This window comes from Syngnathus acus, chromosome 4 (assembly GCF_901709675.1).
Source record: "Syngnathus acus chromosome 4, fSynAcu1.2, whole genome shotgun sequence".
NCBI classification, from domain to species: Eukaryota; Metazoa; Chordata; class Actinopteri; order Syngnathiformes; family Syngnathidae; genus Syngnathus; species Syngnathus acus.
The window spans coordinates 5,700,548-5,727,353 of NC_051090.1; the positions used below are offsets into that span (position 1 = coordinate 5,700,548).

General features: G+C 40.2%; 5 protein-coding genes across 8 annotated transcripts; 4 read left to right on the plus strand and 1 right to left on the minus strand.

Annotated features, from left to right (window-relative positions):
- Positions 1 to 51: 51 nt before the first annotated feature.
- Positions 52 to 12,012, plus strand: tpm4a (tropomyosin 4a). Of its 4 annotated transcripts, none has more exons than XM_037250734.1 (9): positions 52 to 326; positions 1,343 to 1,468; positions 8,513 to 8,646; positions 9,057 to 9,174; positions 9,252 to 9,322; positions 9,457 to 9,532; positions 9,652 to 9,714; positions 9,902 to 9,971; positions 10,492 to 10,674. In XM_037250734.1, exons 1-9 carry the CDS (start codon positions 54 to 56, stop codon positions 10,572 to 10,574), a joined length of 1,014 nt encoding a protein of 337 aa, XP_037106629.1. In that variant the 5' UTR covers positions 52 to 53; the 3' UTR covers positions 10,575 to 10,674. The 4 variants fall into 4 exon arrangements, with proteins under 4 accessions (XP_037106629.1, XP_037106628.1, XP_037106631.1 ...); XM_037250733.1 differs by lacking the exon at positions 10,492 to 10,674 and adding an exon at positions 11,108 to 12,012 and having other exon boundaries at positions 63 to 326; XM_037250736.1 differs by lacking the exons at positions 52 to 326; positions 1,343 to 1,468 and adding an exon at positions 3,207 to 3,748.
- On the minus strand, positions 11,877 to 13,385 carry LOC119122363 (40S ribosomal protein S27-like). Its single transcript, XM_037250768.1, has 4 exons — positions 13,151 to 13,385; positions 12,496 to 12,610; positions 12,272 to 12,382; positions 11,877 to 12,185 (listed from the first exon to the last, which is right to left on the minus strand). Exons 1-4 carry the CDS (start codon positions 13,154 to 13,156, stop codon positions 12,157 to 12,159), a joined length of 261 nt encoding a protein of 86 aa, XP_037106663.1. The 5' UTR covers positions 13,157 to 13,385; the 3' UTR covers positions 11,877 to 12,156.
- Positions 13,386 to 14,092: 707 nt separating this feature from the next.
- LOC119122354 (ras-related protein Rab-8A) lies at positions 14,093 to 17,774 on the plus strand. The gene is made up of 8 exons (XM_037250747.1): positions 14,093 to 14,271; positions 14,675 to 14,735; positions 14,986 to 15,046; positions 15,250 to 15,327; positions 15,460 to 15,549; positions 15,735 to 15,800; positions 15,877 to 15,927; positions 16,012 to 17,774. Exons 1-8 carry the CDS (start codon positions 14,148 to 14,150, stop codon positions 16,099 to 16,101), a joined length of 621 nt encoding a protein of 206 aa, XP_037106642.1. The 5' UTR covers positions 14,093 to 14,147; the 3' UTR covers positions 16,102 to 17,774.
- A 1,513-nt stretch (positions 17,775 to 19,287) lies between these two features.
- Positions 19,288 to 21,859, plus strand: hsh2d (hematopoietic SH2 domain containing). Its single transcript, XM_037250745.1, has 6 exons — positions 19,288 to 19,439; positions 19,700 to 19,845; positions 20,528 to 20,617; positions 20,734 to 20,899; positions 21,006 to 21,134; positions 21,217 to 21,859. The coding sequence occupies exons 2-6, from the start codon at positions 19,727 to 19,729 to the stop codon at positions 21,511 to 21,513; spliced, it is 801 nt and encodes a 266-aa protein (XP_037106640.1). The 5' UTR covers positions 19,288 to 19,439; positions 19,700 to 19,726; the 3' UTR covers positions 21,514 to 21,859.
- A 256-nt stretch (positions 21,860 to 22,115) lies between these two features.
- tax1bp3 (Tax1 (human T-cell leukemia virus type I) binding protein 3) lies at positions 22,116 to 26,528 on the plus strand. Its single transcript, XM_037250764.1, has 4 exons — positions 22,116 to 22,337; positions 23,506 to 23,625; positions 24,821 to 24,898; positions 24,993 to 26,528. Exons 1-4 carry the CDS (start codon positions 22,299 to 22,301, stop codon positions 25,143 to 25,145), a joined length of 390 nt encoding a protein of 129 aa, XP_037106659.1. The 5' UTR covers positions 22,116 to 22,298; the 3' UTR covers positions 25,146 to 26,528.
- The last annotated feature ends 278 nt before the right edge of the window (positions 26,529 to 26,806 follow it).

The window sequence follows — 26,806 nt, forward strand, 5'->3', positions numbered from 1 at the left end:
TAGTCGGGGGAGATGCGATGGAGTGTCGAGTGGAGAGGAGGGGATGGAGATGGATGAGAGGAAGAGGATTGGAGGACCTGTGGGCAGGTTCTGCTGCAATTTACATCACTCCCCATATAGAGCCAAACATCTCCTCCGCTCGAGCTCCGACCTCTCTCGAAACAGGACATAAGAAGTCGTCTCACCGGGCCGGATCCGAGCAAGCAGCCGTCATGGAGGCCATCAAGAAGAAGATGCAGATGCTTAAACTGGATAAGGAGAATGCCATCGACAGGGCGGAACAGGCAGAGACGGACAAGAAGGCGGCTGAGGACAAATGTAAACAGGTGGGACACATTGGACACTTTTATTGGGACGGCCAAGAAGTAAGGAATCCAATATGGATCATTTTTTGTGTCCAAACATTTTGTACATATTGCTGAAAAGTCACAAAGAAAAAGTTTTAAAAAAGAGAGGTAAACCACACCAAATTTTCTGTTTCAAGCAGGAAAAACAGAATAAATAATGTTAACACTGTTAGAATGGCGCTTTGATGTGCTATAAAATACTTTGGAAGAAACGCAAATATTCTGCAATGGAAATATTCCTATAATCTCATTGTTGATGCAAAAACACACAAAACTCAGCGGAGACCTTCTGGAAGCACTTTTGCTCACAAATTTACATTCCCCGGTGTTCATTTACTCTATTGCATATCTTGGCATTGCTCGAACTGCAAAGAGCAACACTTGCTGAAGTCAAGAAAAACAAAGACAACTCACAGAGGGGTTTTTTTTTCTGTTGTAGTTGTACTCGCTAGAAAATAACCAATAGGAACACAAAACAGATGAGGACCGTAAGAGAGCTCATTTGACAGGTGGACAATCCAACTCACTTCATTAGCAGCGAGATATTTACCACGCACTCGGCTGACTGTAAAGTGTACCTGCTCACCGATAACGGCACTAATTTTGGACACTGAAGTGGGGACACTGATTGGGAACTATCGGTGTAACTCTAATCATAGTGTGTATGTGTGTGTGTGGGGGGGGGGGGGAGTCAACAGCAAGCTATTTAAATGTATACCAATATCTAGTTGGTATAAGTGCATCTATTACTTCATTGTCAAACTTCAAATGATGCCAATTTTGTTCAATAGATAAGGTCAAAGGTCAATGTGAAAGGGATGCTACTTAACTCCCCATGAAAGAATGAAACATCCAATCAGTGAGTGAGCATAAATTGTAATTAAACTTAATGGGAAAAAAAATCGATTTTACAAATATTGTACATCACCCGAGACCCAAATGAGGAGGAAAATTGAGTCACTGTTCCGTCTGAAATTTTCTGTTTTCATCTACAGCTAGAAGAAGAGCTGCTCGACCTCCAGAAGAAGATGAAGCAGACAGAGGATGAACTGGACAAGTTCTCCGAGGGCCTGAAGGATGCTCAGGAAAAACTGGAACTGTCTGAGAAGAAAGCTGCCGACGTGAGCAAGCACATACACACACACTGAGTCACTCTCAAAGCAGGAGTCAAATAACTTTCACATCACTCAACTCGACTCACTTTCCCTTCATCTTAATAACTTGCTGAATCCCAAACTGGGCTCACGGCAAAGCCGTATTGAGCACTACGGAGCCTGCGATCCCACAGCTGGGCTATGTAGAAGTGAGAGCCAGCTGTGGCTTCACTTTGATCCAACGGGAACGCTTTGGACCTCTTCAGGCACTCTGCGCATTCCTGTGCAGCCGCTCCTGAAAGATGAGCGCTCGCTTCTACCAAGACACGCATGCACACACAAACCACATCAACGGGTCATAGTTCACTTTTCAACATTCTCCTTTATGCTCTTCCACCCAAAAGTCAGTGAAAGTTGAAACGGGTACATTCATACTATCCATCTATTTATTTTTTCTTCTCCTTTGGCTAAATCACACCAGAAATTCAGATTATTGGCAGCAGTACAAAGTAAGTGATAAAGGTGACTAATACAAGCACATTTCGTTATAATATAAAACGGCCCATCACCAGCAGGCGGCCATTTTTGTAAGACTACCGAGTAAACAGAATGAAGAAAGTAGTCGCAGTTTGAGGATATCCCGGGGAAATGCAAGGTACCAGGACACACAAAGGAAAGGGAAGTGTGTCAGTGAGTCACACCGGATTAAGCTCCCACTCTGGTTAAATAAAGTCAGAGAATACTTCTAAGAGCTATCAGCTCCAGTTGTGTTTTCGAGAGTGATCAAAAGCCATTTGTAGTCTTTCAAATGTCCTGTCACTAAATCCCACGGGCACTTATGGCTTACCCTACAAAGAGGGCCGTCTTAATGCGTTATATCTAATAAATTTACAAAGATCAGAAAGCTCAATTTTGATTGGAATTTATTTTTATTGTTGTGGTTTCATCTTGCATACTGGCAGAAGAAAACAGTTCTCAGTATTTAGTTTGCAGTTGCACACTTCTGCAAACTACAACCATAATAATAAACGAGGGCGTCAACGCATGAGGTGTTGAATTTAGTGTTGAGATTTGAGTGCCACTCAAGTGCATAAGTGATTGATATTGTTTTGATCACACGTGAGTCATTGCAGTTGACTGGTAAGTCAAGCAGCCATGCATTCCACAGAAGCTTCTGATCCCAAGATCTGTAGCACTACAGCTCGAGAGAGACAGAAAGGGAAGACGCAGTGGCACCACGTAGACACAGATCAGCTAATGATAGCAGCGGTGAAAACAATTACTTCTTCGGGGCACTGTGGTTGGGGGGGGGGGGGGGGGGCTTCTCTGGAATGTCAGGAATGCAGCTAAGGCAAACAAAAAAGCCAACGCTCCTGTCTCCATTGAAATCTACCCTTCCAGCATTTCCGTTAGAAATCAGACAAAGTAGCAGATGAGTCCAAGGGTTCTCATGCTTGACAAGCTATGTGTTTGCCTTTTAATGTACAGTGCAAACCTGAGCATCTTTTGCTAAATATTGAAAAGTCACTAAATACTATAGTCATAAAGTCACAGAGACTTTTTATTAAGCCACCGAATGTAAGCTTGCTGGCTTGTAGTACTATGATGATCCATACTCTACATCCGGGTATTTCTTTCCAAGCCATCTCGAAGTGATCAGTCACATGGATCAACTTTTTTTTACTCATACTCAAACGCAAGCCCCGCCTCCCTGTGACTTCACCATCCAATCACGTCTCTCCTCCTCTGGCCTCCACAGTGCGACTCTCTCCTCCACTCAGCCTTCCTTTATCCCTCCAAGTGTCCGGAGCAAAAAACTGCCACATTCCCCTGGACCGCTTACCTTTCCCCCACTACTTCCAGCTTTCATTCATTCCCCGGCACCCAAAGAAAACATTCTGCGGACCCCTTGAGCATTCCTACTTTCTGGTTTCATCTCTCATTTTTGTGTTGAACATCCCCGTTGTCGCGATTTGGACGGACCTTATTTTTGGGTTTTGTTTTGCTTTTTTGTTCATTCAAAAATTGGAGTTACGTTTGTCCTCGTTTAGTTATTTTTTTTTCATTTGTTTTCAAACAAGACCCGTACGGGCGCTTTATAGCTCCTTTTTGGGGGCATCGTTTTCCCCTTCCGTCCACGTGTAGCGTAAAGTTTAAGTCATAAATCAGTCGACAATGGCAGGTTTGAACTCTTTGGATGCTGTTAAAAGGAAGATCCAGAGTTTGCAGCAGCAGGCGGACGACGCCGAAGACCGGGCTCAGGTGCTGCAGAGGGAACTGGACAGCGAACGAGAGCTCCGGGAGAAAGTGAGACAATCAAGTTCTTGTCCTTTTCCCGCAAGCTTATGTCGCATTAAGGGTGGTTAATTTTAGCAGTGGAAGTTATAGAGAATACGTGATAGTTCGGCTATTGGTGTAGTTTCTTTATTCGGCGGTAGCAGAATAATAAAGCCGATAATAAAGCCGTGCCATTGATTGGTTGCCGGCTGTGGTTGTGCCACAATGCAAGGCGTTGGTCCCTTTTGGGAGGGGGGGGGGGTAGATTCCTGCTAGGCTATACGCATGCGCGATGCAGCTTGATGCTCAGGCCGAAACCTCCAAAGGTTTGACATCTATACTTATAATCAACATTTTGTAAAGAAAATGAAACTTAATATATTACTGAACAACATCTGCATTAAAAAAAACAGTTTACATTGCATTTTGCACATTCAAAATACATGTGTTCTGTTTTGACATTTGAATACTTGCCCATACCAAGGAGCAAGATTTGATCAGGCCATTACGTCTTGCAGTTGACAAAACTAGGCGTTTCACAATAAAATTTGCAGGACCAGATTTTTTTTGTTTGTTTTTGTTTTTTCCTGTCAGCCACTCTTAAGCTATCAGCCAAACATCACAATGTTTTAGACCAAAGTTGACTGTTATTTGCATTGGAGTCCATCGATCCAGTATTTAAATCTATTGGATATCTCTCTCCTAAAGTCAGCTGGGATAGGCTAACATGAACTCTGATTAGCATATGCGCTATAGAAAATGAATGGAGGACTATTGCAGTGGTTTTAAAATAGACCCTTAATGTCCCTTAATTGGAGAGACATGGACTTATATGGATAGTTGAAAAATCATCTCTTGATATGATCTTACTTTGTCATGACTAGTCCCACAAACGCTTGCTCAATCAAGTAACCCATCCTCCTTTTTTTTTTTTTTTTTTTATATATGTGTCACCTGCCTGCCTCTAGACATGATTCACATCAGGGCTTTTATAAGTTCACAGTCGAAAAGTCAGGAGAATGGAAACGCTTAGCAAGCACACGTGGGTAATGCAGTTTGGTCGCATTTATGGCACGTTGTAGTGTTCGGCCGGCTTAATGACACAGCGACCGACCGGGAGGGGTGATAAAGATATGATAGATGATTTGATGAAAAGATACTCATCAATGGCTATCATTCAGTTCTCATCGCAATAAAATTAAACAATGAAATGGAATTTGTGGTCAAAATATTGTCCTCCTGCATGCTTCTAAAGTTGAATGGAGGATCCTGCTGTGTGGTTGAGTGCCGCGCTCCCATATGTGAATAATTAGGACGACCTGGAGTTATTCCTTGGCGCAAAAGTGTTTTCATTGGCGCACAGAGAGATCAAAAAGAGAAACGATGCTGAGTGTTCTTGTAGGGAATCATTGTTTCGCAGCGTGGACACAAGACACAGAGGCCGCAAAATGTACTGGCTCTTTGTTATTTTTACTTTCTGTTGTTTCAGGCACTTTGAAAGCGTTAACGTGCAGGATTGCAGTTTGATCTGGTTGTGTTTTAACTTCTATACGCTGTACGTTTATTTATAGATCCAAACCAGACTTCCTTTTTTTCCCCCCCTAAGCCGCATTTTGTTTACCATAAAGCATGCATGCTTGAAAAAACCTTGGCTACCCTGCCCAGGATGTCGCCTGCCAAATCTGGGCTGCACTTCCTGTCACTGTGGGCTCAGTCTCACAGGAAGATGAAGTGTGTGCAATTCATTGCGGGTTCAGTGGACCAAAAAAAACAGCTATTCATTCAAAGCTCAACTCTTTCTGTCTGGTTCGTTCAAGAAAAAGAAATGGCGCTACTGGAAACATCAAGTTTTATTCCACACATTCATCTTCCCTTTTCAACTCTTGGCAGCTCCTCTACCCATGGTAGACTCCCAGTTTGTTCAAATTTTGATTTGCAATATTTTCCTTCTAGTTTAATTGAATGAATGTGTTTGAGCTAACAAACAGGCAAGTAGTAGCTAGCCAGTCGACAGCTAATTTAGTACAGATGAATCTAAATTCACGACACCGGTGACTGAAGATTCGACAGGATAGGGAACAAAGAAAACAGGAAGTAGAAGTGTAGCCAAAATAAAACCACAGACTTAACAGAAGCAACACTTCTGCCAACCATTCATGATGAAAAGCCCAAAATATAAGGGTTCACATTTTGAAGAATGTCGAGTGGATAGAATTACAAAATGGCGAGTACAACAATCCCATTGGACTCTTGCTCAATATTGAAACAATTCCAGTTATTCTTGTCACTATCAATCATTTACGCCCAAGAATATGCAGAAGTGGGTTGAAGAATGCCGCTCTTTTCCATCATCAGCTTAACTTTCCTCACGACTTGGCATATAAAAATTCAAGTTGTCATCAAGTCTGCCGTCGCTGGCTTCTGCTTCTCTCACACTCGAAATTCTGTGGAAAGAATGACTTCCTGGTTTCTGTGTTTTCTTTGGAATTCATCCTAGGGACTAGCTCAACTTTCCAAATATAACGCATATCGGTTGTGTGTCGTCAGCGGGGAGAACACTCCCACGTCGGTGGCTTTGCGGCGGCGAGATAATGATGTGATTATGTCCACCAAGACTGTGTGATTTAGCTGAAATGATCTGTACAATCCTTGCCAGCAAAAGCCAGATTTACTCTCAAGATTTAAGATGTTTAGCTGTCCCAATTACTTGAGTTACTAAGACAAATAATACAGATGTAGGAAAAAAGAAGACCAAACAAACAACAAATGTTGCGGTATGAAATGCAATAAATCTTCTAGTAGGAGCTGACTAGTAGGAAAGCAACTCCCTGCTAGTTTTGGCTTTCAAGGTTCCACTGCACTCACCTATATTCTCGTATTGGGTAGGGAGTATTCTCGTCAGGAATAACTTCCACTGAAGCACAGCGGCGTTGTGTCGCTCATTAGCCCACTGCCCTGGAACTAGCTCGTAATTAGATTCATCCCTGACTTATCCTTCATTTTCTCCGTAAAAGTCCCTTCAATACTTAATTTCCGTGTATCTTTTTAGGTCAAATAATAAAAGTGTAAAGTGAAGAAAATATATACCGTAATTTTCGGACTATAAGTCGCGGTTTTTTTTTTCATAGTTTGGGTGGGGGGGGCGACTTATACTCAGGAGCGATTTATATACATATATATGGGTTTTTTTCACTTTTTTGGGCATTTTATGGCTGGTGCGACTTATACTCCGGTGCGACTTATAGTCCGAAAATTACGGTAGTTTAGAAGACTTGACTCGTTTTGTACCAATTTGTGGAGTTTGGCTTTGTGTTAGCGCGCCGCGTGACAACTGACACCGTTCTAGCTAGTTGGCTAGCTAGCAATTATGTCGGTGTTTGAGGGAAGGTAGCGCTTGTTTGAATGAGTGTTTGTTTGGAGTGTGGATGTCTGGAAGTGTCGTCTAGTCTAGTTGACCGAAAGCTCATGAAAAGCCTGTTTGTTTGTAACGCCAACTGTTCGTCGTTGCATACAATTCAGGAAGTAGTAGGTCACTTCTGTTATTTCAGGTTCCACCCAATTTCTGTTCTCTCGAGCCAGATGTGCTGCCGACAAATGTCGGCCTGCTCAAAGTAGATTTGACGGCGTTGAGCTTTTCATTCATCTGGTGGCGGCGGGTTCAGGTTTTCTCCTCTTATCAGCTGCTAACTGTTTTAACACACGTCGGCTTTGATTCGTCAGACATTTCCTGCCTGATGTCAGTCGCAGCCGAGTCAGACTCTGGAAAATAGTGAAAGTAAGCGAGAGAAATTGCGAGGTGGAAAAAGTTTCTAGATGATTTAAACAACATGAATAAATTGCGTTGCTTTCAAAAGGAAACCATGGCTTCATTTCCTGAAATAGCCAAGCGACCCAGTGACGGCCACTCCTAAATGTAGCAGTGCATATTAGCTACCAAAGTGGCCCAGACTTTGGGTTTCATTTCTATCAAAGTAGGACCTGGTGGTTTTCGTCATGTACTTCCTTATGTGGACGTACCAATTTGAATACTTTTTCTTGGAGACTGAGTTTATGTTCCAGCTGTTTTTGTGTGTGCTGAACACAAGTCAGCATTTATTGGGTAGTGAGGTCAACGATTTTTAGCGAGACCACATTGTCCGCTAATCAAACAACATTTTTCAACTTTAAAAAAATAGACTGCTTTTTTTTTAAGGCTTCGTCTTAATTCCTTTTCTTTATGTATTTATGGCCTCAAAATGTTTTTCGTGAGCTGGCCCACCACTCAGCACTTTAGCTCACAGAATCTGACTTCTGAACAGCATGACGAGCTTAATGAGTTACTGACCTACTAACTTCTGCCCTGAACACAGAATGGTGTTTGTCTAAGAAACTGCCAGCTGCTCTCTTTCCAGAGTCAAGAGTACATTTTTAGTGCTTGAGGTTTCACTAAGTGGCAATTTCTATGTGCAAATAGAAACACTGACTACCGTACTTTGATCTTTTTGAGTAGAATCGAGTCGTTCACGTGTCTCAAGTATGCAACCCACTCAGAAGACATTCCTATATCGTTGTCTGTTTATTGTCTTTTCCCTCCTGAAGCGCAAATGAGGGGACATCAATTAGATATGACATGTAGGTCCTTTTTTTTTCCTGGTCTCTATCAAGCCGTCAAGATTCTCAACCTTCCCTGTTGGTGCCATCTCCTTCGCTTCCTGTTCAATTTAGTGGGGGGGAAGGGTGCACCATCTTGGATGAGTTAAAGTCGAATGAATGAATGACTAAATGTATCTTCCCCCCTTTCCTGCGGTCTTTCAGGCAGAGGGCGATGTCGCAGCTCTGAACCGTCGCATCCAGCTGGTGGAGGAGGAGTTGGACCGGGCCCAAGAAAGGCTGGCCACAGCGCTGCAGAAACTGGAGGAGGCCGAGAAGGCTGCAGATGAGAGCGAGAGGTTAGCCGCTTTCTCTCGAGTGACACATGCAGTTGTGGCGGTCCCTTTTGCGTTTCCTATTACCCATGTGCAATTGCAAACCACTGAACAAACTCCTGAGAGAGCATTGCATGATATCCTGGCATTGATACCATGATGTCATACTTCCTCTTGCAATACAGTTATTATCATTGCTAGTTTGTTAGCATATATGTACAAGCAAGTAAATACATACATTTTTAGATATTAAACCATGAGTAGAATGCTAAACCTCTAAGCAGGTCCGTAAGCTAACCAGTTAATGCTAGCAGCTAGCTCATTATGAATAAGGTTTACAATGTCAACATTCAAATTATTGGGAATAATTCAAGCATTTCAGAAGAGTTTTTTTTTTTTTAAATATTTGACTTAATGTTATCTTTGGTTCTTAGAGGAATGAAGGTGATCGAAACCCGAGCGATGAAGGACGAGGAGAAGATGGAGATTCAGGAGATGCAGCTGAAGGAGGCAAAGCACATCGCTGAGGAGGCCGACCGCAAATATGAAGAGGTGAGATAACGAGTCGGAGACTTTTACAAAACGAGACTGACTCATCCAATTTTAAAATCCCGTAATTCTTTCTTCAGGTGGCTCGCAAGCTGGTCATCCTGGAGTTAGATCTGGAGCGGGCCGAGGAGAGGGCCGAGCTCTCAGAATGGTAACGCCCTTAAATTTTCATGATGTGCATTCAGGGCAAAAAAAAATCATTTAAATGTTTACCTTAATCCACGACCCCGATGAAGCTGGAATGTAATAATCAGGATTTTAATTGAAAAGAATATCTTTCCACAGTAAAGCTGCTGACCTGGAGGAGGAGCTGAAAAATGTGACCAACAACCTGAAGTCTTTAGAAGCCCAGTCAGAGAAGGTGAACAAGTCAGATGAGAATTCAAATATTTCCTTTTGGATTTATGTGCGATCATCAACAGCGGAAAGAAAACTAGCTACCGTGTTGGCTAATACTGTGTGTGTTGTGTTTGTCAATAGTACTCAGAAAAGGAGGACAAGTACGAGGAGGAGATCAAAATTCTTACTGACAAACTGAAGGAGGTGCGTTTCTTGTTCTATTTGGCCACATATTCTTTCACATTAGTTTTCATACATACATATAGCATCCAGTGGTCGTCCATGATCATTTGTTTCCAGTTTCATTTTTCTCTTAAACAACCTTGAAAAGAAATGTTCAAACCCAGGGAGCCATAAGGAAGTAATCGTAGCTTGTCTGTGTTCCCATCAGGCTGAAACTCGTGCAGAGTTTGCAGAGAGGACAGTGGCCAAACTGGAAAAGTCCATCGATGACCTGGAAGGTATGTGTGCAAAAATAGACAATACAATACAAACATGCTCTGAAAATAAAATAAAAAAACATAAAAAGAACATCCTAAAACTAAAATAAAATCAGATGAACATTGCAAATAAATGGCCACAATGAAAAGGAAAAAAAAAACAAAATAAAAAGAAATGACCACTACTCTGTATATTTGCCCTCGTTCTGATTGGTTCGTTGACCACTACTGTATTAATATAAAATGTATGCTCTCAATCTGATTGGTTCGTTCCCAATATGTGGGTGTCTTGTGGCGGCTTTTCTTCATTTTGTTGGCTCTGTTGGAATTGAGCAGCTGTGTTGTCAAAATGTTGCTAGTGCTTTTTTTTGCGGCGAGAAGGACAAGCATTCATTCATTCATTTTCTTGCTGACCTCTTTTGTTTCTTTTCCCCCTCTTGTCCTTCCTTCCTCCCTCTGCCTGCCTGCCTGCCTGCCTGCCTCTCGCTCCGCTTTTCGGCTCCGCTCTCCTCAACACCCGCCTGTACTTGCCGACCTCCAGACGAGCTCTACGCTCAGAAGCTGAAGTACAAGGCCATTAGTGAGGAGCTGGACCATGCCCTCAATGACATGACGTCTCTGTAGATGCGCTTTTGGCTCTTTTCCTTTGCCCAAATTCATCTTTCCAACGTGCCTTCTGTCCTTCTTATCAAATGCCAATTAAAAGCTTTCTCTTTCCTACATAGCAGCCGCTCGTGTTTTTGCCATCATTCATGCTCAAGTAGTCGCGTAAAACAGCACCGGTGACATAATTTATTTTTTGACAAAGACTACATGCCCAAGGTGAGACTTTGTGTTCCCCTTTGACCTGATTTTTTTTGTTTTACCATTTTTTTCCCAGAAAGAGTGCGAGTACTTACAATTGAGCATTTACCGATACCGAGTACCGACACCTTCCTTAACCGTATTTTTTATTCCCCTAGCAAGCCATCTGCTGGTTGCATGATAAGCACATCATTGTGGTTGGGATTGTCTGCATGTTGCACAACTTAACCAAAATAGTGTCTGTGGGGACACAAGTTTGTTGTGAGAGAAGCAAAATTAATAATAATCATGCTCGAATGCCTAGTTTTATTTCACAATAGTCGAGGGTTAATTGTGTCGACTTCTCTTTGCAGAAAAACTGTCACATGCCAAAGAGGAGAATCTGGACATGCATCAAGTCCTGGATCAGACCCTGCAGGAACTAAACAGCTTATAAGCACAAACACACACACACACATGTATGAGATGTAACATTTCACAAATGTTCAACTCCATCCCGCAGCATTCCTTGAATAAGAGGGATTCACTTAATGTCCCTTGATGTTCTTTTTATATTTTTATAAGATGCCATTTTGTTCTTAAGACGAGAAGTTAAACACACAGTTCCACTTAAACTGCACAAATTGCTTCCCAACAATTTATTTTGACCACTTTAAACAAAAATTGTTTACTTTGGAATTGTTTTTTTTTTTCTTTTTCATCCAGCCACACTTCCCAGTTGTGGAAGAAGCAGATGAGTCTTTTTTTTTTTTTTTTTTTTAACTCCTCTCAATGGCGGCATGACTCATAAGCGCCATCCTGTGGTGAAATCCAGCTATTGTCAGTCAAACGCGTGTCATAATGGGCTTTTTTTTTTCTTTAGGTCTGTCTGGTACAATAAAATTAATTCAAAAGTATTACCTATATTACCTATGAGTTAAAATTGCAATAATGTTGCCAATATTATGATTACAAATGCAAGTGTAACCCCAAACTACTGGAAACATTATCAAATCAGATCACTCGCGGTTCTTTATTGTATATAAAAGAATAATGTTAGGTTTAGCTCTGCCTCATTTTTTTTTTTTTTTTTATCACTTGTTGATGCCAGGGGAACTTTCAAGACCAAAGAAAACTCACAACATGCACAATAAATGGTTTTTTTAATGTCATCTCATGCAAGGGTCATTTAAAAATGCAGCCAATTATTATTGAATACATTTTGAAGTACTTAATTGACCAAATTCCCTCCATGTCACCTAATAAATGTTTTACAGAACGTCAACTGTTTTTTGACTTTGCTTTTGTCGATTTAATTGATTTGCGATTATCTAATTTGTCCGACCAATGCATCCGTAGCCGTTGACACACTCCTATTTGTCGGTGATCTTGCCAGTCAGGGTGTGTGCTGCCACATTTCCGCTCAGTAATATTTCCTTCTGAAGGCACATCCTGGATGAGCAAGAGACATTCTCTGTGTTTGTTACACCTCGCGTGAATCTCTTAGAAGCAGAAAATGAAAATTTAACAGTTCTCACCCGTAGTTAGCCTGCATTTGCCTCCGCTGGGCCTGCAGAGGATTATCGAGCAGCTAGCACAAGGCACCACTGTCTGGGCATGACTGTAGATGGTAGTGATCCTGTAGCAACCTGGTATTTCAAATGGATATCTTAGGGGATTTTTTTTTGTTTTAGATTGGTTTCTGGGGTGCCTGCCTACCCATCGATTGTGAAATCATACAATCTTCATACGTGTGCCTTACCCATGCATTTGACATCCAAGAAATAGCTATTAGGGGACTGCACCAGACGTTTCTTCTTGTGTCTGGCCTTCTCCTCAGCAATGCTAGGGTACATCATGTCCTCAATTCTACGTCTCTGAAATGCATAACACACGTTGAATACACTTCCAGAAATTCTTCATCTTCTCTTTTTTTGGAGGGGGGGTCAATCTAATCTGTTTTTGCTGCATTATAATGTATTCTACTTAGTTGACTGATTTTTATATAGTTTTTCCCAATAGTTTGCATCCCTAACCAATTTAGAGGATAGAGTAAAAGCATTTTTTTGAAAAAAAAGAAAGCGAGAGAAGACAAAACGACACACATTAAAGTACACAAACAGTTTCGTGCCATTGTGTTAATTAGCCAAATGGAATCAAGACAAGAATGTGCCCCAAACTGTCTGAACACACCCTCGGTTTATAAGTAACATGCAAAACAGAAGATTTAGGTTTATGATTTAGCTCTTATTCGATACTAACACAAATTTCCCATCACTGAAGTTTGACTATTATTGAATGCAGGTTCTCGGGCATGCCCGAGCAAATCGAATATTTATTTAATTTTATTGTTTCTACTAAGTAAATATTAAAATAGCTATACAGTAATACATTAATAATGAAAAAATCTTACTTACGCCCATTTTGCTTAAATCACACAATTTCTTCTCTACTTCCAAAAAAAAATACAAATTTAATTATTAAAACTATGTCCGAGTCTAACGAAGTGTGTGTCCCTGGACAGATTTTGCCGTTGGTTTGTGTGAACGTTCAGATTTGAGTAGTACTACCAGAGCTGGTGGAGCAGGCGGACTTGGCATCTCACAGAGGACACAGCCGGTTGAACTGGTCCATGAAACTTCATCTTTACCTTACAGTGCTTTTGTCGTTTATTACATGAGCCACAGTGGTTTGTAGGCAACATTTACACCAAAAATCATTCTTCTAGTCAATAAGCAATTCTCTTAAATAAGCCCATGTATGGGGAATATCTTGCTTCTCAAAATATCTTGCTTGATCATTAATATTTCCTGTTTATTTATTTATTCAGTCATTCAGTCGTGTCAAAATTTGCAGAGGTTGAAAGAAATAGCAGATATGATGGAAAAGTAAAAAGCCACCCAAAACCTAATATTCAAGTAAAGTACTGATACTTGAAAATTCTACTTGAGTACAGACAAAAAAATTACTTGGTTACTCCCCAACACTGTAAAACTAATAATAAACGAGTCTATTTTGACAAAGAGTGAAAAGTGTGTGGTTGAAAATGCTGGGAGTAAAAGTAAAAAAAAAAAAAGTAATGTAAGCTAAAATTAAAGTAACTAAGTATTTGTACTTTATTCTGCAGCACTTGAGATAAAGTAACGAGGCTATATTGACAACATGAAGAGTAAAAAGTATGCAAATCCATTTTTAAACGTAGTGAGATGCCTAAAATCATATTTGTACTTTGTTACTTCCCACCTCTGCAATTTGGGGCAAGCGTTGACGTAAAACCAACACACCCAACCCGGATTTCCGGAGCCACGAGGGCACCAATAACAGACAGTTGATCGGACCAATAGGCAGGCTGCAAACACCCGATGACGTCAAAACAGGCGGGATATCCGCAGCGGTGAAGCTCTAGTTAATAACATGGCGAAGACTTACGACTACTTGTTCAAACTACTTTTAATCGGCGACTCCGGGGTGGGGAAGACGTGCGTGCTGTTTAGGTTCTCAGAGGACGCCTTCAACTCGACGTTCATCTCCACCATAGGTGAGTACGTGTCCAACTGTGAATGTGGCCGACAATGTGGTCCGAGGAGCTGCCCATCCCGTCAATGCTAATTTGCTGCTAACTTTTTGAAGCCAGGAAGCAGCTCGCTCAAGGGACTTTTTCTTCCCCTCAACGTGAACTCGAACTTAAAAAGCTCCTTTAAAGTAACGTTTGCGCATTGCTCTCTCCAACCAACGTGACATTAAGTATTTTCCACAAAACAATTTCCTGCCGAATGGCTAAATGGCTAAAGCTAACAGCTAGCTCAGATAGCTGTATCATTTTTCTCCCTACCATCTGAGTGCGAAACCATACAGAGCGGAAGTTCTACGTAAACCATCCATAGAATTCGCTATATTTACACTTATCTGACCTCTTCGTGATCAAACTGTACATTTTTTAGGTATTGACTTCAAGATCAGAACAATAGAACTAGACGGGAAGAAGATCAAGCTACAGATATGGTAAGATCTGTCACACACTGTCAATCACATGCTGAGAGTGCAAGCTCAGCCATTCAGCATCCGGAGTGTCATTTCATTTCATTCTTTGGTGGTGTGTTACGCTTTAACTTTTCATTGCTCATGTATTAACATAGCCACTGATAATGCATGTCTTTCTCTGTTATCAAAATGTATAATCTGTAATAATTTAATTTTTGATAGGTAATGCCAACAGTGAAGGAATGAATTTCTTGTAATTGTTCCCATGCAGGGATACAGCAGGCCAGGAGAGATTCAGGACCATCACAACAGCCTATTACAGAGGAGCCATGGTAGGATGCTCATCATTTAGTTTAATTCAAGTCGACACTGATATGTAGAAAGTCATCGATGACCTCATCGTAACACGTATTGATGCGCATTTTTTTTAACCGTTTTTTTTTTAGGTGCTGCTGAAAACTACTCTTAATTTTCCTCCATTTGTACCGAATGTCTTTGTTGTTTACTTACATTTGATCTTGTATGAATGCTGCAGGGCATCATGCTAGTATACGACATCACCAACGAGAAGTCCTTTGACAACATTAAGAACTGGATACGAAACATAGAGGAGGTAAATGTTAGGAACATTAATTTTTATATCCCACATTATTTACATGCAACATGAACTCTTTCATCAACTGAAGACTCCCATATGCGTGTCTGTGTATTTTCTTTTTAATACAAAATTCACTTGTGTCACCAGCATGCCTCTGCAGACGTCGAGAGGATGGTCCTCGGCAACAAATGTGACGTAAATGACAAGCGACAGGTGTCGAAAGAAAAGGGAGAGAAGGTTTGTGTTATATTGATGACAAAGATGCATGCAGGTGCCTCTCAATAAATTATTAAAATAATAATATACTTTTATTGCTTGACCTGAGCACAAAAACTATGAATAGTTGAATTTCCAGCAAATTTGAAGATATGTGTCAAAAAGTCTCATTAGATCAGATTTGGTCTTCCTGTATTTCTTTGTAGCTGGCTTTGGAATACGGCATCAAGTTCATGGAGACCAGCGCAAAGGCCAACATCAACGTGGAGAACGTACGTTCACGCTTCACAATTGCTAACGTTAACCCCAGCCCGGTGCTTTGAATAACATCTCAACATTCATGTGCAGGCCTTCTTATCCCTCGCCCGAGATATCAAAGCAAAAATGGACAAGAAGCTGGTGAGCAGACATCATCCTCATCATAGCATTAATAATTAGAATCCGACAATTTGCTGAGCCTTCCTTGTTGGTGATGTTTTTCAGGAGGGCAACAACCCCCAAGGCAGCAACCAAGGAGTGAAGATCACAGAGCAGCCCAAGAAGAGCAACTTCTTCCGCTGCTCGCTGCTGTGAACCTCCGTCGGCATCCACCATCGATCGCCTTAACTTTTGTCCTTCCCCTCCGCTGGACAGAACTGGACAGAGCCGGATCTCTCCTTTCAAACGTACTCGTAACGCGTCTTCCTTTTTTTTCGCTCGGCTGTCTTCACCACCCAGCGTGGCTTTATAGCAACCAGTCTTCCCGTGACTCCTGTGAATTGAACAACGGTGGCCTGTTACATGCGTGCTGACGCCAATATGTCTTGTACCAGAGTGCTACCTCCATAGATTTTATTGACTTTTAAATAACACCCCCCATCACCACCCCCGCCACCATTTTTTAAGCTTTTTTTGAATATCCCCACCCAGGCCAACTAATTGACCCCCTTTTTTTTTTTTTATATTGAAATGATTTTTGCTGTTTTGGAAGCTGACTGGGCATTCTTCATTCCCCACATTCAGAGACGGCACCATGTAAATGCGTCTCTGTTCACAACTTCACATTTAGATTCAATTAGCCGTTAAAGTCAAGGTTCCACAATTAGCTCCCACCCACACCACCACCTTATGAAACATATTACTCGTCACGTAAACACTGGGCCTTATATTTACCCCCACCAAGCTGAGACCTTTCTTTTTGTGAACACTTGGGTGCGCAGTGTGTTGTCATTTGAGGCCAGTCGGGCTTGACTCACTGACAATGTTTATATTCAAGGCACAAAGATGGCTGACGCTCTGATGTATGCAGTCACCCCCCCCCCCCCCCCCCCTAAAGGAAACCGTGTTATAGCAGCACAAAGACGCAACAATTTAAAATCTTTTTTTTATGCATTTCTACTTCTTCCAGTGTCTAGTTTCCAGTGGGGAATCACGTACACGACTGTTTTGAGGGCCTTGGATGGGGGCTGAGCTGTAGCAGTATTTATGGAGCGGAAAAAAACAAAAACAAAAAAAAAAACAGAACAGAGCACCAAAATGACAAAGTGCCCTTTTATGTTCTTATTCATCATGCACTTTTCCCCTCCTTCTCTGTTCTTATGTACAAAAGACAAAAATATCATTATTGGATCTGTTGTTTCTTCACGTTTGTTGACTGTATTTGTTGCAAGTCTTAGCTGAAAGCGAACCTATTCATGCACAAGCACACCCGAGCACTGAAATGCGTTTTAGGAAAAAATGAAGATGGCCAATGTGTGAAGGCGCGCGTGCGCTTTTCCCAGTTAGTGAATTTCAAATGTTTCCAGCTATGTGGACATTTGATTTCGTCCTACGCTCGTTATGTCTTAGCACAGCCATCTGAACTATGCATTCCGGGTGCATACGAACCTCAAAAGAGCTTTATTTGAGAAATGTGCAGAGTATATTTGCTATTTTATTGTCTTGCTGTCACTCCAAATTCATATCGTATGTGAAAATATAGAAAATAGTTGATTCAAAATGACCTCTCTGATTCTCTACCTGTGGATTTAAATCTCAAGTTTGCGTGATTATAAAAAAAAAGATTCAATTTGGGCAGTTGTAAAAAAACAAAAAAATCTTTCCCCAACCTGAATTTACATTTCATTGTGTGAGGAAGTCCTGACATAATTCAGAAATTGTAAATAAGATCTACGATTGTACTGTAATTTCATTTATCTGATTGGTCTACATATCTTCTGTAGATAAAGTGTACTTTGGATGATTTATTAAAAGATGGGATTGAAAACGTTCAGTGTGTTTCCGTTGCAATTTGAAACTCGTGGTGCGCCCGTCGCATCATGCTCGCCTTTGTTTTACATGTTCGCATTACGCCGCGGTTGACAGTCACTTGAAATGAATGCCTCCACCCAAATTATTGAGTAGTTTGCTACCGTAATCATTTCCGAGGTGTGTTCTTATGGGAAAATAATGACAAGGCCTTTGATCCGAACCTCACTTTGTCTCTCAACAAGAACATGAATTGTCATGGCAGTAATTTTTGCACGTTAGCATATGAGTACAAATAACAGCAAAGCAGCACTGAGGATGGATTGAAACAAAATGAAACTTGAAGATAAACATACTTGTGTTTGTATATGCCAAGTAATACATTTAGTTTCATTAGGCTACAGTAGAATATTTGTACTTAGTGCAAGTTTATACATTTATTATCAGTGATATCACATCTTGATAATCTTTACATATATTAAATTTATGGAAAACAAATTAAGCTACTGTTTATTCTACACTTTGTGACAGTACAATATTCAAATATTTTGTGTTTTATAAGTCACTTAATACTTTCAAATTCGACTGCGGTTATAATTTGAAGCATTTCTTCCCATCCTCTCCTAACAGGTCTTTTTAGATTAACAGGTTCCTTCAGTCCTTTGAAAACCAATTTAGTTTTCAGTGCGGTTACATCTCTCACACCAGGTATTTAAATTTTTTGATCCAAATTTGGCTGGTGCCACTATGTTAAAAATACTCCCAACAAAAACCATTCTGGGGGAAAAACATTCCCTGCACGTGCATTTGGGCTTTCAATGGAGACAACAATAATAGGGAAATTGCCCAACAGTGTTAGTCAGCATGAGCCGCAGCATAAAGCATCAAAACAAGTTCTCCTGGCATGCCAAAACTACATGTAATCAGTCACATCAACAGCAGCACCTGCAAATACACCCACTTTTCAAGTATACAATTCATTCACACTCATACAAGACTAAATTACAACACCCAGAAAACTTTGACCTTTGATCGTGTTTTTTGGACACAAAAGTCAGAATCATAAAAGCCACCAAAAGGACAAAAAAAAAAGTGTAACAGCATGCAAATGTTGACTAGTTTAAACTGGAAAATATATATATATATTTTGAAAAGACCGATTACTAATATGGCTCATCACTGGAACAACAAAAAAATAATATATATATATTTTGAAAAGACCGATTACTAATATGGCTCATCACTGGAACAACAAAAAAATAATAATATCCACATTAGAAGCTGTGCAACCAAGAAAATGCGACAAAAATAAGAGAAGTGACAGCTAAAGTAAATTCATACAATTTAACAGGGGGAGAGGGGTTGAATCATTTAATTGAGGTTGTAAACGTGTCGGCTATTATGAAACAAGAAGAAACATAAAATCCACACTTTATTTGATATCTTTGGTAGGCCACAAACAGTAAAATGACACCTGTCATATATTTTCACACTATCCCTATATTGTTGACAAAACTGACAGGACTGTTTTTCTCTTCGTCAAACAACCGTGACGATCTTGATATGACCGTGTTTTTCCGCATGATGCGTTTGTGCCCCGCCCACCCCAGGACAGGTTTGTTCAGGTTTGTTCAGGTGCTCGCAGCTCATCTGACATTTCCCACACAAAGGGTTTACCCGTGAAGGTAAGTTGCTTTCTTATGCCAGGACAGGTGTTTAAATATCTCAAATTTATCTCAAATTAAATTTTGCGTGTAATTCATGAAATGAAAATAAATTGAATTATAATGTGGTCTCTATGGTTTTAATACCTCTCGCGTAGTATGTTGCTATATTTTGTGTTACTGGACAGTACAACTGTAGGATTTAAGTTGTGAAAATAATTTTTGTCAGTCGTCATGTCCTAAAAGTAAAGAGTGTTAATTTCTCTCCGATTTCTCCACAGACACATCAAGTTTGAGCTTTTTCTATAATGACCGCGTTGAGTCCATCGCCCCAACCTCAGAATAATACCTGGTTTGTGGCTTCCCAATCTACTTGGATCCAAAATGGAGTTGTCCCAGAATGGTTCTACTGGAGAATTAGCAGGAAGTATGTCACCGCACAGAAACAGAAACTGGAATGGCCAGATTGCTTACATCTAAGGCTAGGTCACTCGTAGAATAGATATGAGGAAAAAATAATTTACCACTGTAAAACATTTTAAAAGTAAGAAATATGAAGAATGTTGAGAATATAACACAATTAAGAAATTAAGGTATATATTAGAGCGCTTATAATATCCATAACATCAAGTAATATCCAAATATTAATTTACAGAACAAATAGTGAAGGACTCGACAGTTTTTTTATTGGGCTGTTGCGTAGTCTAATAACAAATCAACAGCCTGGCATACATTAAGAAACATTGAGAAACAAAATTTAAAATGTTGAATAACGTAACTTTATTTTTTGACAAAAACATGTATAAAAAGTGTTAAAATGCTTAGTATTATACTTTTTATTTTGAAATTCCAAACAAAATGAGAATTTGTCATATTTTGTTATTTTAAATTCCTGATAAAGAAAACTACTTGGCCTGTTTTGAATTTATCAATTGAACGTAGCAAACTATTATGTGCACTGCTACATGCCGTGGGAATTAAGAACTTGAAATTTTCTGAGAAAAACGTGTAATGTTACAATGACAAGGCAGGTCAGGACCCCTGTTTAGTTTTTAAAACCTCTGACAAAGATCAAATTTAATCCTAAAAAATCTCGTTTTTGTGTGCAGGGCTGCGGAAGAACTTCTGACACCCAAGCCTCCAGGCTCCTTCCTCATCAGAATCAGCGAGAGCCGAGTTGGCTACACGCTCTCATATCGGTGAGTTATCCCAAGAAAAAATGTTCAAAAAAAAAATATATATATTGCTCATTGCATGAGTTTGTTTTTGTAGTTCAGTCTCACCCTTTTGTGTTTTTTTTTTCCCCCCACCTCAGTGCTGAGGGCTTCTTCAGACATTTCATGATTGAAGCCAAGCAGGACGGCACTTGCGCCATTGTGGGTGAGAAACGGGATCACCCCAGTTTGCAACACCTAGTGGACTTTCACCGAAAGGTCCCCATCGCGGCCCACAACGAATTGCTGACTTTCTCTTGTGCACAGGTGACTTCCAATGTTCTATTTGGCTTCGATGATATTTGTCCTTTTCGAGCTAAAGCTTTTCTTTTGCCAATACTGCATGTTGATCTATACCTCTGCTTTAACCCAGATCCCAAATCCAGAGAACAAACACAGCGGGAACAATCCTGTGCAGTCCAGCAAGAGTCTCAAAGTATCAAAAGGACATCAAGATGATCAAAAGAACGATGTTAATCTCAGCCAAACACAACCAATCATGGTAAGAATCATTTGACGATAAATTGCCGTTCTGTTATTCTTCAAATAATTAAATTTGTCCTTTTTCACTCCCCAATCTAAAGCCCATCCCAAAGACCAGGAAGCGATATATCACTGACAACAAACCTCTCAAGACTCCTTCAGAGAATTCGCCCACACCTCCCAACACAGAGAAGGCCCCCGCTCCCACCGTTGAACACCAGGATGAGACGAACCCAAAGAGGAATGGATCTTTCAAGACTGAGGAGCTGCAAGACATGAGCTGGGAGCAGTTGTTCGACGTCGCGCTCTCCGCTTACAACGACGAAGGCGAGAGCCTACCGCTGGAGTATTCGCCACCTCCTCCTTTTGCTCCTGGTTACCAAGCAAAAGAAGCGTGAAGGAGAAAACGCACCAATGGGATTGTTTCTCAGCAAGAACCCTACTAATGTGAATGCACAATCCATCTATGCATCCATTTTCCATACCAGCAATTCTCAGTGTGTTATGAATATCATATGTGTGCTTCCTCTAGTGGTGTGGGAAAGAATCACTGCTTTTGTACAGTATTTGCATTTAATCTTTAAGAACTTTCCATTGTTAAACATTTGAACCATTTTATTTAAAGTGTTTATGATGTGAATAAACATGATTTCGATTTTTTCCCACCTTCAATATAACTGTAATTTACACTTATGCATGTTACACTGACCCACAATGATATTAAATGTACGTTTTCCATTAAAATTGTGTTGTTTTTGATGATTAACTGAAGATTAATATTGATCACAGTTAGGGTACTTGATGACTTGAGTATATTTTTAGGTGTTATTTGGTGTACAAAATTTAAGAACTACTTTTCTGGAGCTCCAAGATGACTGGACAAAAGGTAGATGACATCTTGCCATGTAAGTGGAAGCTAGAGTCCTAATAAATACATTTATTTAGATAAATAAATCGTAGACTATCACAACTACATTACCCATAATGCACCGGGCGAGTTAGATTTTCTTTTTTTTTTTAAGGCCGCGCCCATTTTTTTCCCAGCAAGGGATCATCCCTGTTGTAACTCATGTAGTAGCAATCAAGGAAGTTGACCCACTTTGAATTTATTTTTCTCCCTATACAACTTTACGTTTGAGTTGTTGTTCTAGTTACTATTTTTCAAGGTCCTACCAGCGACAAAATGTCTTTTATCCCCGGACAGCCGCTGACTGCTGTTGTGGTGAGTTGAAGTTTGGGAGTGGGGCGAGTGGGACGCTCAACGTAACTCCATTGTTCGCATTCTTTCGTGGAGCTCAATAGGAGTAAATATTTAATTGTCCATCGCTGGTAGTTGACGCATATAAGAATCAACAACTTCGTATTTCTTGACACATTTTTAGCAGAATTGTCCTCTAGCTAGCGGCAGGTGACATGTCTGTTGGGCACTTGAACGCATCAAGGCAGGAGCTCACGCAAAACGTTGGTATAGTGATTTAATTTAATGCAATAACAAATGAATTATTCATTGAAGCATTTAAAATGTGGAAATTTAGCTTTATATTTGTCAAATGGTTGTTGATAGACTGATGGGCGTCACCATCGATGACGTGTTTTTAAGCTTCCGTTGAAGTGCGATGCCTTCACTTGCTGTTGGAATTATCTCGTTGATGTCTGATCGTAAAATCACTTCCCTTCACACGTACACCGTTTGAACCTTGTCCATGCCAATGAAATCGTTGTACAACTGACAAATTGATGTCTGGCTAGATAAATAGCATTTTATGCACTCCTAATTCCATTGATTTATCTATTCCTTCCATTCTCCAAATTTATTTATTGATCCTCTAAATTACAATTTTTTTAATTGACCCGTCTGTGCCATCATTATGCTCATATGGTGATGCAAAGTTATTTTATGGCTAAGTGTAAACCAAGTTAACAAACATAAACATTTTACAACATATGCAGCGCAAAATAATGATGCACAAAATATGCTTTATTAAATAAGCAAACTAAAACCTATGAAATATATATTTAATAAAAACAACTGCTCTAAAATAGTCAATGGTTTCTCTTTTTGGCTGACTTATTATTTGAGGGTCTTGAAAGTGACTGGCGACACCTCATTGACTGAATGACTTCCAGGCAGCACTCCAGGCTTCTTTCATTGTATCAGCTGCGCTGCTGACGGAATGTCTGTTTACACACAAGAAGTCTTTGTGTTGATGAGAGACGCCAGTCATCTATCTGGCAGCTGTTTTTCACCATCACTGCCACTGACACACACGCTGGTTCTATTCCAAAAAGGAGATCCCGCCTCCCCGATCAATCATTTGTGCTGTCGCATACTTGAGCACCTGTCGTTTGAAACCACCTCATAATTTCCATTCTGTTCTTCTGCAAAACAGCAAAGGATTGAGATCCAGAAGTTGCGACAGGGAGAAAATCTCATCCTGGGTTTCAGCATCGGAGGGGGGATCGACCAGGATCCGGGGCAGAACCCCTTCTCAGAGGACAAAAGCGACAAAGTAAGTGCGCTTCAGTGTTCCTAAAGTGAAGGAAATTAAATTATTAACTGCCTGGAACTGCAATTCACAATCATGTGCTGTGGCACCTTGGTGTCAAAGAACCATGATGGAGGATTATCATCTCGTCAGATGGAAGAAAATGTTCTCCTTAAAGTTGTTAACAGCTTATCGTTGAGTTGTCCCACCTGTTGAAACAAACATAGCGTGGTGAGACGTGATCACCAACATGCCTGAGCAGTGAGCACATACCCGAAGGCCTCAGGTGACTTACAAAGATTATGTCATAAGATGGCCGCCAAGTTGACACAAGCTTTGTTGTCTTGCATGTAAAACGGTCCCAACACAGTCGAGGTTCTGTTGCTTCATATTGCACACAACTTTTATTATTACCTTGAAATATTTGTCGAAGCATCTTGTTGGACTAGTGGTTATCATGTCTGCGTCTCAGTGAAGTTCTGGGTTTGGATCTGAGTGTAGTTCGCCTCCTTGTGGTTTGACTACAGGTATACATGTTAGCTTAATCGCTACAAGACTTTAAATTAAATTGTCCATGTGAGTGTGAATATCAAATGGTTTTTTTTTTGTCTTTACTATATGTGCAAAGACTCCCCATAACTTCCGCTAACAACCCAGGCTAAACTCAAGCCTGACATAAGACTTCACCTCTCAGTCAAGACAACCGCTACTACTTTCCTATTAGCCTCATGTTAGTCAATATGAGAAAAGTTTCCACGATCTGAGACATCGCACCACGCAAGATCTTTTTCGCCGCACGTCAGAGGCCTCCGTGCGATCGTCGGCTGAGCATTTTGCCGTTTTATTTGGCTTGTCCATAAGAAGTGAGCAGTCTCAGAACATGGGAAGAACATCACACACCAGAAGTTGTGTGAAGTAAAGAGATTTTCATTCCAAGCAGTAAGTCACATGCTCTCAAAGTTACATTTAGTGTTCTTTGTACACTTGTGTGACTGTAAAAAGTGAAAAGAATGAGCTGCATTGTTGTCATTAAATTATTATTTATTGTATGGCTCCATATTAAGTGTTTAACTCGTAATATGGTAAAATATTACTTTAAAAATGTGCTGTACTCTTGAAAAGCTTTTATAGTGGCTGAATAAATGGATGAAAGATTTTTGCTCTACTTTAGAATCTCACTTTATTAATCAATCAGTTTTTTTCTCTTTTTTTCTTTCAGGGCATTTATGTGACCAGAATAACACCAAACGGACCAGCAGACACCGCCGGCCTAAAGATGGGAGACAAAATTATGCAGGTGCTTGAAACCCCCGCTAGAGGGCGCTATGTGAACGCTCCCCCTCCACCGTTGTACATGACTTGAAGCAACTCAACTTTGTTTGTGTTTGCAGGTAAACGGCTGGGACATGACCATGGTAACTCACGACCAGGCCCGCAAAAGACTAACGAAGAAAAAAGAGGATGTAGTGCGGCTTCTGGTCACCAGAAAGTCCCTGGAAGACGCTGTGAAAAATTCAATGACTGGCCCACACGGCCGAAAGTAGCACTGAGGTTTTCCCGCGACCACCCAAGACCAAAAACGACTACACGAATGACTTGTTCTCCATGCTAACTGTTTTGAGTCCCTTCATTCCATTAAGTCACTGGACAAGAGGAAGACATTTTTTATTCCACACACACTCATAACAAAAAAAAAAAAAAACACACTGCGTATGCATGCGTGTCTTTGTAGCATTGAAGAGATGTTTTCGGTACAAACAAGACACCATTTTGATTCTGAATGAAACCAGTAGGTTATTATCAATATTTTTTACCTGACATTTACTGTAATTAATACATTTTATTATTTTGGTTGTGGGCATTTGTAATGTGGGTGCTCACTAATTTTTCACTGCAGATGACAACCATAATAATAAACTCAATTTAGACTGCGCTTACAGTGTCGGTCAAAATTGAATTTTTGTTATATTTCTTGTGTTGGATTTCGTCACTGTCAAGGGGTAATTGATAATTATGGCCGGTGAAAATCTGGGTGTGGTTAGAAAGCAACACCTAAAATAACAAAAAAAAACAGCTGCTTTGAAAAGTGCCTTTGAGAGCGGAATGCTTTTGTTACCATGGCGATGAAACACACTTTTCATGGTACAAACAGTCCCATGTAGTAGTTTGATTCTTTTCATTAAGTCGATTCCCTGGTAAATTTCCAGAAACTTCTCATGGGAAGTTGAGACAAGGAATTTAAAACTATTAGAGTTTGGACTGTTAGTAACACATACATGACCCTTTGGAGTTATTAAATTGTAATTTGTTTCCTGCCAATTACCCTGCATTCCCAAGAATATTTCACAACTTTGAATAACCTTGGAGTAGCGGGGAGCATTTTTGGCTCACACTTCTGAGGTTCTGGGTTCAAACCCTGTGTGGAGTTTTTGAAAACTTGTATGTTCGCTTTCTTTGAAGACCAGGAGTCACCGATGTTGTGCTTGCATGCACCAGGGAGTTTCCTAAAAATAGCTCAACAGTGATGGGGCATTGTGATTTTCTAGGAATGTTGTATGATTGATCATTTGAAAAGGTAAACACTGGCAGGGATTTATATACACGACCAAAATGCTCAAGCACAAATCTGGATGGATGGATTATTCTGGAATATTTTGTAAATCTCTCACTATTCAATATTCCACAATATTTTGTTTTAAGACCATTTGTCTCATTTTTTCACATGTTTTGAGCTCTAGTCTGTGTACATTTTCACATAATTGACGTGCTTGCCATCATTTTGGTGTCAATCCTGTTGATGCCCAGAATAATGAAATCCCTTTTTTGGTCTGGAATGATGACTGACTTCTCTCCACTTGGGACGCATTGCTTTGGAATGTCCATTTTCATTGTCTGCTTTCAGTTTTCTATAAATCTCACAGCACAAATGTTTGGCAATTCGTTGTACTAATCCAGATGTTTTGGATTTAAAAAAAAAAAAAAAAAAAAAGACACAAGGAATGAAACATGGCTCAATGCTTTATTTTCGTTGGTCGGCTTTTTTCTTGAGTGGATTTAAACTAGCTTTGTGTGGTTTTACATAATGATGTGAGGCTGTGTAACTTAAAAATGTATAGAATATATCAAAGCCAAAATTTGCAAGAATAAATTCATAACTTTTTTTTCTTTTTCTTGAGCCCCGAATATGCTGCCTCATGTTCTGTAT

Bases quoted from the DNA above. Each gene is read 5' to 3' on its own strand.
- tpm4a (XM_037250734.1), top strand. From the start codon at position 54: ATGAGAGGAAGAGGATTGGAGGACCTGTGGGCAGGTTCTGCTGCAATT. The intron at 9,715-9,901 runs GTGCGTTTCTTG...TGTTCCCATCAG, and splicing joins TTACTGACAAACTGAAGGAG to GCTGAAACTCGTGCAGAGTT. The intron at 9,972-10,491 runs GTATGTGTGCAA...GCCGACCTCCAG, and splicing joins GTCCATCGATGACCTGGAAG to ACGAGCTCTACGCTCAGAAG.
- LOC119122363 (XM_037250768.1), bottom strand. The intron at 12,383-12,495 runs GTAAGGCACACG...TTGAAATACCAG, and splicing joins CTTGGATGTCAAATGCATGG to GTTGCTACAGGATCACTACC. The intron at 12,186-12,271 runs GTGAGAACTGTT...TTGCTCATCCAG, and splicing joins CAAATGCAGGCTAACTACGG to GATGTGCCTTCAGAAGGAAA.
- LOC119122354 (XM_037250747.1), top strand. From the start codon at position 14,148: ATGGCGAAGACTTACGACTACTTGTTCAAACTACTTTTAATCGGCGAC. The intron at 14,736-14,985 runs GTAAGATCTGTC...GTTCCCATGCAG, and splicing joins AAGATCAAGCTACAGATATG to GGATACAGCAGGCCAGGAGA. The intron at 15,047-15,249 runs GTAGGATGCTCA...TGAATGCTGCAG, and splicing joins CCTATTACAGAGGAGCCATG to GGCATCATGCTAGTATACGA.
- hsh2d (XM_037250745.1), top strand. From the start codon at position 19,727: ATGACCGCGTTGAGTCCATCGCCCCAACCTCAGAATAATACCTGGTTT. The intron at 20,618-20,733 runs GTGAGTTATCCC...CCCCCACCTCAG, and splicing joins GGCTACACGCTCTCATATCG to TGCTGAGGGCTTCTTCAGAC. The intron at 21,135-21,216 runs GTAAGAATCATT...CCCAATCTAAAG, and splicing joins GCCAAACACAACCAATCATG to CCCATCCCAAAGACCAGGAA.
- tax1bp3 (XM_037250764.1), top strand. From the start codon at position 22,299: ATGTCTTTTATCCCCGGACAGCCGCTGACTGCTGTTGTG. The intron at 22,338-23,505 runs GTGAGTTGAAGT...TCTGCAAAACAG, and splicing joins AGCCGCTGACTGCTGTTGTG to CAAAGGATTGAGATCCAGAA. The intron at 23,626-24,820 runs GTAAGTGCGCTT...TTTTTCTTTCAG, and splicing joins CAGAGGACAAAAGCGACAAA to GGCATTTATGTGACCAGAAT.